We start from the raw sequence: 16,850 nt of genomic DNA, 5'->3' as shown, positions 1-16,850 counted from the left end.
CTTATTTCTTTTTCTTTCAAGCTGGGCCATCACGGCCGGTGAATTCAACAGGTAATGCCATATTCATACGTAGAGAAAAAAAACCCGATGCTATTTCAGATCTTGCGCAATAATCTTTGACGAGGACGAATATTTACTTTAATAACACTATGACGCTATAAAATTACTGGTCTTTCAGAATTTGAACTTGAGACGCTGAAACCCCACATAATTGAAAAGTATCCTCAACTCAAAAGTTTTTTCTTTCTTCGCGTACAATAATTATGTTTAAATTAATTAAAATATTTGAATTCGACTAAACTATTTTATTTTTACTTTTTTGAATTCTTGGAGACGAGGTCTTCATAATTTATGCTAATCTTCACAGTTGTTGTTTCATCATGTTTCGGTCAACTTAGCCTCCAGCCTTCTCCAGGTGCTTAAATGCGACGGGATAGGAATGATAAGTCTTGTAACTGTATCCCCAGTAATTACTGCCTTCCATAGTTGTTGTCGTTTCACCACGTTTTTGGCCAACTAGTCTGGTTTGGGTAGGATTGAAACCGCTATCTTCAGACACATTGAACTGTAGAAACTCAACGCCTCTATCCCCGCCCTAAAAGGGCGATCAAGGTTGGATTTTATGGTTTATAAATCTAATTTTGAGATTTTACCTGGTCTCCCATTGTCGATTTCGTACTGAAATATATATATATATATATATATATATATATATATATATATATATATATATATATATTGTAGTAAGTCATAAAAATATATATGGTAATTAAGCTACACAGAATATCCCGCGTTTCATCCACACTAAGATTCGTCAAGCTAAAGCTATATATATATATATATATATATATATATATATATATATATATATATATATATATTAGCTTAATTTTCATATATATTTTTATAACTTACTACCTAGCTCTACCTATTTATTGAGCACTGTTAAGTAACGCGTAAAATTATACTTTTGTATAATCATTTATGTGATTAAATGAAGTAGTCACACACACACACAAACATACACACACACGCACACATATATATATATATATATATATATATTGTTCATGACATTAAAGCTGTGTTTAAAATCGTCATCAAACAAGTTGGGTGTAAATATTTAAAATCTTGAATTGATATTTCTTCAAATTCAAAGTTGATGACTTCTGGCTAACCAACGCCCTCCGCCCCCGGGGGTCGTAGATTACGCAGGCTGCATTTCTGCATAATCGGTTCAAACAGTTGGCTATGGGTGGTAATCCGTGATGCCTAAGAACGATATGTTTGTTGCTGAATAGCTGATAACTCCTTGGCTAGGAACAAAATGTTGTATCTGTTAATTTTTTTCTGTCCTGAGTCAGTGAAGAAATTTAAAAAATGTCCCAATAAAGAATATTCTTTTGGGGAAATCTGGTCTTTCTTCACGTTAAAAAAACATTGTGTTTATATTTGGACTTTCTTCACGTTAAAAAAACATTGTGTTTACATTTGCCCTCATGGGGAGTATAGTAAACAATAGTTGGAACAAAAAATCATTTGCTGCAACATTATTTTGAGTCTTGTTAGATTCGATTGCAGATCAGATTGACTCGATCGATACAATCGATTGGCTACAAAACGGTGCCATTCGTGATGTCTGGGGATTGGTTACTGAACTGCTGTTAACTATGGAATTAAAAGGCCATTAACTGCAACGTGCCACTTCAAGCCGTTCTTGCACTAGAGAGGAGGGCAGACAGGCCCGATCTGATCAGTTGAATGATCAGGCAGCTGATGCCTATCGAAGATTACATGGCGAGATAGTGTGACACGAGGGGAGCATTTACCGAGTCTTCATTCCTTCGTCCACTGATGTCGGTAAGCCGGTCAAGCTTCCGTGTGAAATAGAATTTTCTTCACTGTTTTATTTTTCTATGCGTGTGACGCTCTGTCTGTTAGTATCGCGTCCTGTTAATCTGTCACTTTTACATTTGAAATACCGTATTTTAGTCTGTAATGCTCACGCTTGAAATAGATTTTGGATATTATAGAGAAAAAACTACGCTGCTTTCATATAACCCCCTCCCCAAATTACAAACTACACTTTAATACACGATCAGCTATTGCTGTAGAAAAACTAACACAGATAACCGGAGAATATTCCGCGATGCATTCAACAGGGACATTTATTCTGTATTTTGTATAGCGAGAAACGGAGGTCTCATCTACGTGTAAATATGAATACTAACCCTTATCCTAATTCTAACCCTTATCTAGCGCATAGCAATATAAATGTGGAATGAAACATCTGTATATTATCAGCTGGTAGCCAGTTAAGGATTTATGCTCGCTGAGAGATTCTTGTTAAGTTCAGCAGAATGCATATTCAGCAACCAAAAATTTTCAACTATTTCGGATATGGTGTCCGCAGTCTCGGAGGACCATTGTGGTTGAGAGTTTTTTTTATTGTATGTACAAACGAGTCAACGCTTATCACGGCCAATCAAGAATATATTGTGCATATTGTTCCGTTTGGTTCTGTTTACACAGAGGGAGAAAGGAAAATTGTTTATAGTGGTTGTAGTTAGATGAGTTTTTGTTGTGATTGTTTATAAAACAATCACAACAAAAACTCATCTAGCTACAACCACTATACAGAATACTTAACATGGGGAACAATAGACTGGAGCTCACACAAGTACCATGAACGAGTAGAGAAATATCAGCAATCACACTTTTGTGAGGAAAGGAAGCAGACATCCTCCATTAGATTTCGAAATCGGTGTTGTACTTTGTCTAAAAAGGAAACGTGTTCTTGGAAGTATTTAACTCTTATAAACGTAAAGGATGGCGTGAGGGATGAGGCACTTTATGGAGCACTAGAAAGATACCATCATTTTTCCAGCGACTTTAACAACTGATTTGATTATAAACAATCCAATAACTTCATCAGATTTTACAGAAATGATTGTTAATACTCATTCCTGTAAAGTTTGATGAAGTTATTGGATCGTTGATTCGATTCGCTAACCGAAACATGTGTAGCTAATGAGATAATATATATATATATATATATATATATATATATATATATATATATATATAGGATAAGTAAAATTACCTAGAGATCAGAAAATACCCAACCCACATGCCACCAACTAACATATGTACCGATATACCGATATACTAAAGACAATTTATTTTATTTATATCAAACATTATTCGGACATGTTTTGAGATGAGCCATAAATAGCCGAACCTCTACGGAGCAACACATTTTTCTTACGGCTTTATGAGGTGACGCTTCATATATATATATATATATATATATATATATATATATATATATATATATATATATATATATGACAAAAGTCACACGCTTTAAAGAAAGAAATGGCGAAAGGGTCAAAATCTTGAAATTTGGAATATAGACATTTGCCATTTATTTGTATATACTCTATAGTTACATCCAGTTTCATAAATTAAATGATTGGTTTAAATAAAAGGTGATATATAATTGAATAAACATATTTCCCATAAGCACACACACACACACACGCACAGGCACACACACACACACACACACACACACACACACACACACACACACACACACATATATAGTATTTCAACTTATTTATCTGAAAATGTACTTTACTGTCGTTCTGCAAATGAAGATTTGTTTAAAAGACCTGGACAGTTTGAAAGGTTCCACTGCGTACATTAACAACATTGTACGTCATTTTGTTCCGTCGATCTGTCAAGCTTAAGTTTAAAATTGCATTGACATCACTAAGCATCATATTGAATAGACTCATCTCACGACTGGAATCCATTTGTTTTTTGTTTTTCTTAATCGATTATGAAATCAATAGACTCCAACGAGAAAGTCCGCACTGAACCCATCAGGTTTTTCATGTCGTGCCTAACACAAAGGTCTCTCCGATTTTGTTCAATGATAATGGCCGGCCTCATTAAACGCAATCTCTTGAAAATTATAGGTCCTTTGTTGGCATCATCATCGTTAACGTTGTAGATACACTTTAACGCACATATTCAGAGAAAAGTTATCACAAACAGGCTCCACATTAAGACAGTTGCAGAAAAAATATTTGACCTAATTTAGTAGTGTTGCCTCTTTGCCTCTACGTTTATCTTGTTTTTTCACATTCGTAACCGTGTCGATTATACTTCCGTATTTACTCGTAATGCAACAAACATTTCTTATTAACTTTTTTCAGTAAAATATTCATACTCTGAAACACTTACATTTCTTATTACCTTTTTCAGTAAAATATTCATGCTCTGAAACACTTACAGGTTACTGGAAATCAATTTATCCTTTGATTCCACCTTTTGATTTTTGTGCTTTCATTTTTTTCTCTAAATTATCTTTCATTATTGATGTGTTCTACTATTCAACATCTACTTCTATTGACTCTCTACGACGAAATGGTAGTACGTCTTATTCTGACACCTTCTAGAAGGTTACCAGAAATCAATTTATCCCTCTTTCCCACCTCACCACTTTCCTCCCTTTGTCTTCTGGTTCTTATGTTTTCTTGTTCGTCTTTCCGTTGTCAATTATCTTTCTTTATCCATTTGGAAATGTATGTCCGACGTGAAAATCGTTTTTTGTTCTCTAGGTTTTTGCATGCATCAATAAATTATATAGAATTAACCGCGTCTCATACAGATTCCATGCTGGCTCCCCCCTCTTCTCACAGTGGTTTAAATTCGCACGGACAAGCATGGCGAGATTTTTCGTACCATCTTGATTTTTTTTTTTTTTAGATATTTGTTTTCCCGATTCTTTTATTTACAATTAGCAGGACTACTCAGCGTTGCCCGGAGCCACAAAAACAGCAGTAATAGAAATTATAAAAGCCTTTGCAACATCTTTATAGTTTTAAACGTCTCTCTCTTTATATTTCTCGATCCGTCTCTTCCTTTTCTTTCTCCACATCCCTATTTTTCCACACTCTCGTCCGCACCTCTTTCGCCCTAGCCTAGTCCTCTCTATTGCAAATAACAACAATATAAGTCATCCATGCCCACTTTTAAATATGAGATAATATTTGAAATGACTGAAAAACCGCTCCTTACAAAACCTGTCTTAGTTTACCTCAAATAAATGTATAATATAAAAACAACAGATTTTAATCATCCGAGGCAACAACGGTCAAGAATATAGCAACTTTGTGGAGGTTTCTTTTGTATTATTTAATTTTTAGCTAGATATATACAAACAAACAGATAGCTGCCCTTTATATAATAGATAGGGTACTTATTCAGAATAAGGACTTAGTGAAAGTTTTCGATGACCATAAGTAAAAGATGATATTATGGAACTGTGCTCGTCATGTCGTCAGTCCGTGTCATTAACTATTACACTAGTACGAGTCGTATTTCGATAGTTAGTGTTAATAGCGACATATTTCTTGAAACAATACATGTATTTAAGGTTTTATAAGCTACATAAGAGTATCATATCTTTCTTCTTTCAACAACTAATAATTGTTATTGTGAGCTAAAATGAAAATATATTTATATCTTCCATTCTATTTATTTTAAAATCTAATAGATGTTTAATAAATGCAGATGGTAGGTTTTCAATGTTAAAACGGCACCAAAGCCTCTGATTTTAGAACATTTTATTTAAAAATTGATAAAGTCAGAACTTTTATCATAACAACACCGTTATTGTTTTGAACAATTTGTTTATTGTTTTGGAACAATTTGGTTATTATTTTGGAACAATTTGGTTATTGTTTTGGAAAAATTTGGTTATTGTTTTGGAACAATTTGCTTATTATTTTGGAACAATTTGGTCATTGTTTTGGAACAATTTGGTTATTATTTTGGAACAATTTGGTTATTTTTTTGAACAATTTGGTATTATTTTGGAACAATTAGGTTATTATTTTGGAACAATTTGGTTATTGTTTTGGAACAATTTGGTTATTGTTTTGGAACAATTCATTTCAAAATAGATAAAGTCAGAACTTTTACTACAACAACATTACATTTTTAAATTATTTGTTTTCATTGCTTTTTATCATTGACAAATTAATTTTCATTGCTTTTCATCATTGACAAATTAATTTTCATTACTTTTCATCATTGACAAATTAATGTTCATTGCTTTTCATCATTGACAAATTAATATTCATTGCTTTTCATCATTGACAAATTAATTTTCATTACTTTTCATCATTGACAAATTAATTTTCATTGCTTTTCATCATTGACAAATTAATTTTCATTACTTTTCATCATTGACAAATTAATTTTCATTGCTTTTCATCATTGACAAATTAATTTTCATTACTTTTCATCATTGACAAATTAATTTTCATTGCTTTTCATCATGGACAAATTAATTTTCATTGCTTTTCATCATGGACAAATTAATTTTCATTGCTTTTCATCATGGACAAATTAATTTTCATTGCTTTTCATCATGGACAGATTAATTTTCATTGCTTTTCATCATTGACAAATTAATTTTCATTGCTTTTCATCATTGACAAATTAATTTTCATTGCCTTTTATCAATGACAAATTAATTTTCATTGGGAACTCAAAGAAAGCGGACATTCACCAGTAGTCGATTGAAAAATAATAAGACAAGCTACCACGTGTAGGCATTTAGACGACCCATGTAAATTATGCCTTCATGAAAATTTGCTATCCTGAACCTTAAAGAACCCCCAAATCTATTAAACTGTAGAAGAGAAATAGCAAAATAAAATTTACTCTAGGATAGCGATACAAAATAGTTTTAAAACTAACAAAAATAATAGAAAATAAACAAATAAATTAAATAAACATGAATATACATAAAGGATCACACATATGTATGTATATATATATATATATATGTATATATACGTGCATGCATGTGTGTACACATATGTATATTTATATATATATATATATATATATATATATATAAAAGAAAATGTCTGCCTTAAACTACTAAACTAGTTTTAAAACATATCTTTTGTTCGATAAAATGCATGCCCATTGGCTGATAAGAAGGGGCGCGGTGGATACTAGAAAGCCGATTGGCTAACTAAAATCCTCAACAGAAGAGGACCATATAAAAACGATAAACAACCGCAGAATTCGCGCATAAACCTGACGAATCCTAGAGTGGACGAAACGCCGAATATTCAGTGTAGCTTAATCGCCATATATATTTTATAAATTACTAACTAGCTCTACCTACGCATTGAGCACCTTTGAAGTAAATACTTAAAGTTTACGCATAAATCTATACTTTCGTATATTAATTTTATGTGAGTAAATGAAGTAGTTATATATATATATATATATATTGTTCGGAATGTGTTGAATAGAAATCAATAGAGTATTCGTCTACTAATGTGAGAGCTAAAATACAAATTATTTAGAATGCTTTCAAGAGTCAGATGATTTCAAATTATTTAGAACGCTTTCAAATTATCAAAAATTATTTAAAATGTTTTCCAATGATCCAAAATTATTTAGAATGCTTTCAAATTATCAAAAATTATTTAGAATGCTTTCAATAGTTAGATGATTTCTTCGGATTTAAAATACCTTCAATAATCAGTTCTACTGCAATGAAACCATGGTACGCCTCTGAAATTTGGAATGCATAGTTTTTAACTATTCTTTAACTATGCGTTCCAAATTTCAGAGGTGTACCATGGTTTCATTGCAGTGGATCTGACTATTGAAGGTATTTTAAATTCGAAGAAATCATCAGCGACTCACGAAATGAAAAACAGAATCTGTTTTTCATTCAGTGTGTATGTATGTGTGTGTGTGTGTGAATAATTCAAAAATTATTATAATTTGCGAATATATATATATATATATATATATATATATATAATTATAAAACTCAGATGACCTTGTAACGATGTATGTAACCCACATTCCGGTTTACGACATCCGGTTGAAATATTAACGTTATTATTTCGAAATTTTTATTTAACATGGGAAGAGTGGGGGTTAAAATAACTTAAACGTAATACAGAAATGAACGATGTAAAAAAAAAAATAGACAGTATTAATAATTGCTTATTTGGATAATTTAAACGCGAAAAAAAAAAGAACAATTGGGACGCTGAAATATTTACGTTATTATTTCGAAATTATTATTTAATATGGGAAGAGTAGGGTTTTAAATAACTTAAACGTAATATAGAAATGAACGATGACAAAAAAACAGATATATCAAAATTTGAATTTAACTATAATAAGTTTTATGGTATCTGTTTAGTGCACATTTACCTATAAGTATGGCCAACTACTTATAATTCAGCAACTGTAATTTTTTTTCCAAAATAATCAATTATAATAAACAGAACGACTCATAGAAATCTATCTATATTCTTTTTTCATTTTAATATACTTTCATAGAAATGTTTCTGTTATGTCACAGAAACTATTTTCTTTATGTCACAAGTGCCACGCTCGTACATTAATTCCATAGCTAATATAACATACTGACCTAACGGGTCACGGATAGTCTAGTATATATATATATATATATATATATATATATATATATATATATATATATATAAATGTTTTTTGTATGACTAAATTCTAATACATATTATTTGGCTACAAATTTACAGACATGTTTCAGCTAAAGTCATGAACAGTCGGACGTCTGCGTATTAACACCTTTTTCTCATGGTTGCATCAGGTGGAACCATCTTATATATATATATATATATATATATATATATATATATATATGTATATAGATATATATATATATGAGAGAGAGAGACAAATAGATAGATAGATGGATAGATAGATAGATAGATAGATAGATAGCAATGCTGCCTGCTATGTATGCCCCGATCCAGTCCATTGTATTCTGCACTGCTGTTAATACCGGGAATGATGAACTTTTTAAATGATTCTGGCCATTGAAAGCGCCAATCTTTTATGACATTATTCATTTACCTTATACGACATAATATCGAAGCAAGGCGGGAACGTCAGATTAAATACAAATTTGATATGTATTGGTACAAATATTCCGCCGGCTATTTTGGTCGTGCTTTCTTGCAATAAGCAGCAGGGTAATTTGATTTTTTTTTATATTTAAATGTAAGTTTTGTTTTGGTTATTTATTGCTTGCCATTCATAGAAGTACAAGTTCAACGCTCTATTAATGGACCTGTCCAATAGTTACGCCCCATTCCTAGGCGTTTCCAATTCGGTAATGAAGTTATATTTTATGCCCACGTGGCAGTATTAATACAGCGTTTCACAAAATGACAGGTTTATATATATATTCTCCATTGTTGTTTGTTTAAAAATAATGTTAGAATAAAAAGAAAAACAAAAGAAAACAGGATTTTGAAATATTTTAATACAAAGATTTCTTAAATAATAACAAGTTTTAATCATTTTCTATAATTTTGTCTACGTTAACTTTCTCGAGTTTCTCAGATTTATTTACAAACAACTGGAAGCTTCCAATATGTGTATTTTTTGTCTATAAATACGAAATCAGTAAAAAAACAACAACAATTATTTACACTAATTATGTTCTCAAAATACAACGAAAATTAAATACCAATATTTAGCTTACTGACCAATTGTTCATTTGGAATATATAAAAATAAAATGTTCAAACAATACTGTGTTTTAAACATGTTGTTATCACCATTTTTTCAATCTCTCATTATAACTGATATTGTACTAATTCCACTGAATTTCTACAGTGAAATCCACATGGATCAACGAACAAAGTAATGCATGCACAATTTGTATTCTCAAATTCATAACTTTCGGGATTCACCGGTAGTAAATCATATTTCGACTGTTTTCATTGGCGAATACACTACATCCTCATATTTTAGAGTGGGAAGGGAATTGTGTCTTTTTTGTAATAATATGTAATCAATTATCTGCGAGTATCAAAGTTTTGGATAGTACTTTCACATCATTTCTGTTTCTTCTGCAAAGTACGTATATCATTATGTAAAAACACGATCGAGAATAACTGTTTTATGATTTGCAGTAGCGAAATGAATTTTTCATATTGATTGGTTGATGCGATGAAATGAAATGTCAAATATTTATTTGATATGAATATAAACAATATGTTTTATTTATACTCCCTCTTCTTCTCAATCAGCAATAATAAGATCTCCCTCTCTCTATCAATTTATATCTCTTCCTCTCTCGCCCCTTTATGAATAACCTTGCTTTTATACAAGCTGTATCGCCTGAAGAAGTCTCTAGTTTCTTATAACTAGCTAACCGAAACATGCTCAGGACTGTGTAGCAACATATTGCTGCTCATGTAAAAAACAGATAGAAAGTATATTAATATATAACTACCAAGACTATATATATCTATACACACACACACACATGTATATATATATATATATATATATATATATATATATATATATATATATATATGCTTGGAAGTGCTTAATGCATATATATATAAATATATATATAAACGAATGCATATAATCATAAATGTATTATATATACATATGAAAGTATAGTTGTTTGGGCTATATTATATATATATAAATAAAGTAATACAAGTATTACAAAATCAGCTATAAAAAGAACTTTATAATCCAAGCATTCGCCCAAGTCAGTATAATTATCACTCTACCATAGCGCCCCCAAATATTTTGAAGATTCCTAAGCATTATTGTGATCTATATATATATATATATATATATATATATATATATATATATATATATATATATATATATATATATAGTCTAAAACAAATTACTAAAACAATATAAAGCAAGTTGGTATTTACTATCATTATATCCAATAATGCTCAATACAGTTTTGTTTAGAGCTATATATAATAACATACCAATTGTACAATTATGATTGAATGATTAGTTCATTCATTACAATGTTGTATATAAATATATACACAACAACATATATATATACCGTCACACACACACACGCGCGCGCACACACACACACACACACACATACACACACACACACACACACACACACACACACACACACACACACACACACACACACACACACATATATATATATATATATATATTTATATAGTGTTCAATTAACGTCATTCCTGTCGAAGACATGCGTCAGGATCTGTAAAACCGTGATGTTTACATCTTATATATATATATATATATATATATATATATATATATATATATATATATATATATACTATAATTATATATATATATATATATATATATATATATATATATATATATTTATGCACACACACAGCACGCACATATACTCATACGCAAATACATTTCGAGTAAATATATATATATATATATATATATTATATATATTTGGAAACGTATTTTAAATAAACATCATTATTCATTTAATGTTTATCGTTTATGCTTGTTTTTAATCAATATTCCGTTCAAAAGAGATCATCAGGGTTACTTTACATACACACACACGCATATATAATATATACATCATCATACGTGTACACACACACACACACACACACACATATATATATCAATGTGTGTCTATGTTACTTTATTTAAATACTATAAATTATGCGTCCATCTCATTAATCACCTGGAGGAAATTAGCAACGACCAATTTGGAGTTATCAGCCGCTCGCAGTATGGTGAAGAAGTAATAGAAATGATAACATTATATATATATATATATATATATATATATATATATATATATATATATATATACACACAGTTAAAGAATCAAATAATGATTGTTCTTTTTGATTAAACATACAATATGTTTTCATTCACTGTATATTTGACGAGTTCGAATGCAAAAAGGCGATTATTGTTATATTGAAATCCGTCACTTCAACACTTTTAAAAGTGCAGCCTACAAGCAATGTAATACAAACAGCATACCAGTTTTGCACCTATGACGTATTTCATTGCTTGCAATTAAAATTACCGTTTACAATCGAATTCTAGATATGGAATGTTTCGTCGTATAATACCTCAATTTTAAGCCATTGGATTGATCACGGTTCGCATTGGAACGCTTTATTTCCCATTTGTTCAATTGCACAGAAGAATATGACATGCTGTCATTTACCTGCAGTTTTGGTTTTCTTTAGAAAACATTTGCAAATGGAGATTTGTTTTGTTTTTCTCGGTTTGTTGACAAAACTGACCACCCTCGTCGTACCGCTCACCTCGACACCGATCGTTGCATGACAATATAATCGGTCGTTTTGGTCTTGGCCCTCTTGAGCGTCTTAACAAACGGGCAACATATTGTCAAACCGTCCATATAAACACGCCGGAAATCTCTCATAAATAACGGATATATAATCGGATTGACTAGGCTGTTACAATAACCTAGCCAGATGGTGACGGAGACAAGCTTCGGGGGGATGCATCGACACACGGCCTCGACGATGTTGAAGATTAAAAACGGGGCCCACGTTACCACGTAGGCTCCAACAATGACACCGAGTGTAACGGTTGCTTTTCGAGTGAATGGTTCTCGTATATGCTTTGAAGCGACCTTTTGTCCGAGTAAGACGTTAGTCGGTGCTATTAGAGTTCCTAGAATGCACGACTGTCTTTTCGCTTCTTTCGAGACTCGATAATACAAAACAAAAGCGACAACAATGGGAAGAAAGATTGTGATCATCGACACGCAGAGTGCGAATGGCATGCTAACAATGAAGAGGCACTTTGGTCGTTCACTATACATGGTAAGGTTTTCCAGGGAGGGGACGTCTGGGTTATGGTATCCGGTCTCAATCGGCACAAAAGAGCTTATAATCGACAGGCACCAGCACATGAGGAGTAAGAGGATAGCTCGCCGGTTGGTCATGATTGTACTGTAACGAAGTGGTCGCATGATGACCAGATAACGGTCTAGACTGATGAGACAGACATTAAGGATGGATGCGCTGCACAACATGACGTCAAACGAAGCCCAAATAGAGCAGAAGGTCTTTGAGAAGAGCCATTCGTCGAAGATTTCATTGGACATAGCGGGGATCATAACCACGGTGCCAACAAGGAAATCGGCCACACTTAAAGACATAATGAACATATTGGAAACAGTTCGCAAATTCTTGCGTAGAGAAACGGCCACAAACACAAGAACATTTCCTATCACGGTGGTGAGAACGACCAGGCTGAGAATGGCACCGATAACGATTTTCGGGGGTTGTACAACAAAAATAGAAGCCAATGGTGAGGATGTTTCGTCCTCCTCCTCCTCGGTTAGTGGTGCACTGTCCGATGTCAGTAACCCCTGCAGGCCTTGCAACGGGACACTAGTTGACCCATTCATGGGTCAACAACAACTTTGGCTGCTTTCAACTGACCATAAAAAACTCTGTTTTATTTCAATTATGAAATGAGATATTTTTGTTTTACTTTCAAGTCGTTCACCGAGAGTTTTTATTATACGCCAAGCCTAACACCGGGCGTTGATCTGATTAAAAATTATGATCTTCCGTTTGTTTTTTTAAAATTCTGCTCGATATCGATGTAGAAAAATAAAACTGTTTCCTTGGCTTTTTGGATCGTTACTATTATAGCGACTAATCTAATGGAATGGCACATTTGCCGAAGTGCCTCCTCTTGGAAACATCATTAGAAATACATTTGTCTGTTGCTTTTTATTCTTAATAAAGTATGCTCCAATGAAATCTCGTCGTGAAGAATCTTGAACTATTTCGATAACAAATTAGAGAACTTTCAAAATCGGCCATTGAATGCTATTATTCTAAACGGCTTTTATTTTGATAATTATCAAGGGATTTTCGACAAAGAAATGGACGAACTAACAAACATGATATTTAGATATACAATTATGTTACACTTGAAACTTATAAATCAATATGTTTACCCTAAGTTATACATTATGAAACATTATAATTGTGTGTTGTTATTATTATAATGTTTTAATAAAACTCACATGAAAATGTTCAAAATTTTGTTTCTTTATAAGCTATTCAGTTAAAATGATGGTTTTTCTCGAGTAAAAATCTCCAGGGCGTGAACACTTATATGTTCTTATTGAAAAAGTTTCAAATGTTTTTTCTTCAAATTTTTATGCCGAATTCCTTCGAAAATGGCAATTTAAGAATCTTTTTTTTAATTTTTAATTATTTTTTGTTAATTAAAAATCTGCGATTTTACTTCTTATGGTGTACTTAAAGGGAATTGTGAAATTAAAGATGAATTGTTTCCAAAATATTTCTATTGGCGTTACATTATTTTTTAATGGTGACAACCAAAAATAGAAAGCAGCATTAAAGATTGAATCTTAGTTTCCGAATGTCGGTTTTATTATTAAACTTTCAAAACTGAAACATTAAAATGAATGTTAATTTTCGTTTTGATCTCTTTTCAGTTTGGGTTCAAGCGAGAAAAGAAAGAATTTATTTTGTGTATAACAAAAAATTGCTTATATAGTAAAAGAAAAAAATGGTGCTATTAATTTAAAAAGGTAAAGCAAATTAATACTGATATCGGAAAACAATAAGCTCTCTTAGAGTTAAGCCCCTTGTTGGATTATATAACTATTTAATCTATTTAAAACTATAAAAAGTTATAAATGGGGTTTTGATGTAAACAGAAAAAACTTTTTTTTACGATTATTATCATGCACTTGTGGTTTTATTGCAATGCGTATTTTGCTATGACAAAAATGAAAACATTTTTAATTTACAGATAATTTCTTACGGTCCTTTCTGAAATATTATCTTGAACAAAAAATGATTATTTGGCATTTCGAGCATTCCAATATTTGGATCCTAATAAATTAAAAATAAATATCGATAAATAAAACTTTTGGCGATGTTTTTATCCAAATCTAAGAATTTGTATTAGAAAGAACGATAACTAGTTACTTATTTATGTAGCTGTTGTTTTAAGCAGACTAATCCTTTGTAAGTATGATCGGACTAGCGGCGTCTTATTAGAGAAGTAAATAATATATTACAAAGCAATCTGATATCATGTGGACCCGTGATCTATAAAAAGAAATTATTTTATAATATGAAATTACAAATGATGTCTTAGTAGAAAATTTGGAAAATTATAATTATATGTTTGTGTGTGTACTTGTGTGTGAATATATATGTGTGTGTAAATAATAAAAAAATTGCTTATCTGAACTTTGATATATATATATATATATATATATATATATATATATATATATATGTACAAATTTTCTATTTTCTGTTTCACTGCAATTTTAATGAATTTCTACTAACAAATTGATAATGGCAACATATATTTCCTAGTTTGCATATACAAAAAACAAAACAAAAAAACAAAAACGATGTTTGTGTATATATATATATATATATATATATATATATATATATATTCCTTCCTGTACGTGTCTGTACCTAGATACACGTGTTTAGTATATGCATGTACAAAGCTTTCCTTTTTTTTGTTAACGTGTGCACAAATATTTATATGTTTACGTGAATAGGTAGACCTTAAAAATGCGGAATTTATATATAAAAATGCTTTAATATAAAAAATATACAATATTATGTTTTAATATTAAATGACCAGAAAAATGTTGTAAAACAAAAAAAACTAATAAAGTAATTATTTACACTAATATTGCATTCGAGTCCAATAACTTTTATAAGGTTGACATGCCGTAAAATATGAAAAACTATAGTGATCTATTTAGAATGGTAAGAAAAATTAATACAATTGAAAATCAATTTGGGAATGGCTTATGTTTCGTAAGAATCTACGCATTTGTTCTCACGTAATATTTTGTTTTTGTTTTTGCGGATGGCCAATTTTTTAGCAACCGATTGGGAATCGCATATACGGCGTGAATGTAAGACCAATGCAAACTTTTATTCAATACATGAAAAGAAAATTATTGTCTGCGAATTCAATCAGGAATCTGTATCTATTGGGAAAGAAAACAATTTATATGACGTCATAGAAGACACATGAATAATAAGTTTTTCCCTTGGTGAAGTCTTTACATTATAGATATAAAGATGTTTGCATAAGCAGAAAGATATTTTATATAATTATTGAACTGTTTATTACAAGTAGAACATCGTATTACGTAATTTACATTCGATACGAGCTTATCATATAAATATAATGTCAATTCATATTCCATGTTTTTAAATTGTCTGTTTCTGGTACATTTTGAACAAACATTTTCGTGCTTTATTTTAGTTTCTATAGATTTCATCAGCATATTTTCAGCATTATTTTTTCTATTACAAAAAAAGCAAACTTTCTTTACCTCATTGGATTCTTATGACTAAACATTATTTAAAGATAGTTTTTAATGATTTGCTAGGATTATTTACAAAGTGGTAATAATTGTATAATTTAACTTCAGATCAAATTCAATAAAATTCTTGCATATACTTTTTCTGTAACATGCTTGGGCAAAAGGTGTATTCATTTCTGATTTTAATTACGGACTCAACAAGAAATGTAAAACATAGTTTACAATTCACAACATAAATTCATAACTTTTATTTTAAAACTTGCTATCACAACTTAATAAGTAATCATGAGTAATTTCCCTTGTATGGGATCATCTTATATTAAAACATGTTTACTTTTCTGGTAGCTATAACAAGTTATGTATGTTTGTTTTTATTATTATAAGCAGAAATATATATTTAGATAAGTCTTATCGTATTTTATTAGAACGTGTAAAAAAATGTAAAAAAGACAATGAATTTGTTTAGTCTTGTATGCTTTTATTTATTTCTAATAGCGAGTTACTTTAAAATATAATCTTGAACAATCAACAGCTGATATTAAAGACACCAATTATCTGCATCATTCCTTTGGTTTCTTCTCATGATTTAATTGACATGGAAA

The 16,850-nt window shown here is 30.7% G+C and overlaps 1 protein-coding gene across 1 annotated transcript; it reads right to left on the bottom strand.

Annotated features, from left to right (window-relative positions):
- Positions 1-9,348: 9,348 nt before the first annotated feature.
- Positions 9,349-15,124, bottom strand: LOC145269285 (5-hydroxytryptamine receptor 6-like). The gene has a single exon (XM_080124967.1). The coding sequence runs from the start codon at positions 13,300-13,302 to the stop codon at positions 12,181-12,183; it is 1,122 nt and encodes a 373-aa protein (XP_079981093.1). The 5' UTR covers positions 13,303-15,124; the 3' UTR covers positions 9,349-12,180.
- Positions 15,125-16,850: the final 1,726 nt, after the last annotated feature.

This window comes from Euprymna scolopes, chromosome 45, assembly GCF_053919585.1.
Source record: "Euprymna scolopes isolate OS-2025 chromosome 45, ASM5391958v1, whole genome shotgun sequence".
In the NCBI taxonomy this organism is placed as follows: domain Eukaryota; kingdom Metazoa; phylum Mollusca; class Cephalopoda; order Sepiida; family Sepiolidae; genus Euprymna; species Euprymna scolopes.
This window is presented reverse-complemented; position numbering and strand designations above follow the sequence as displayed.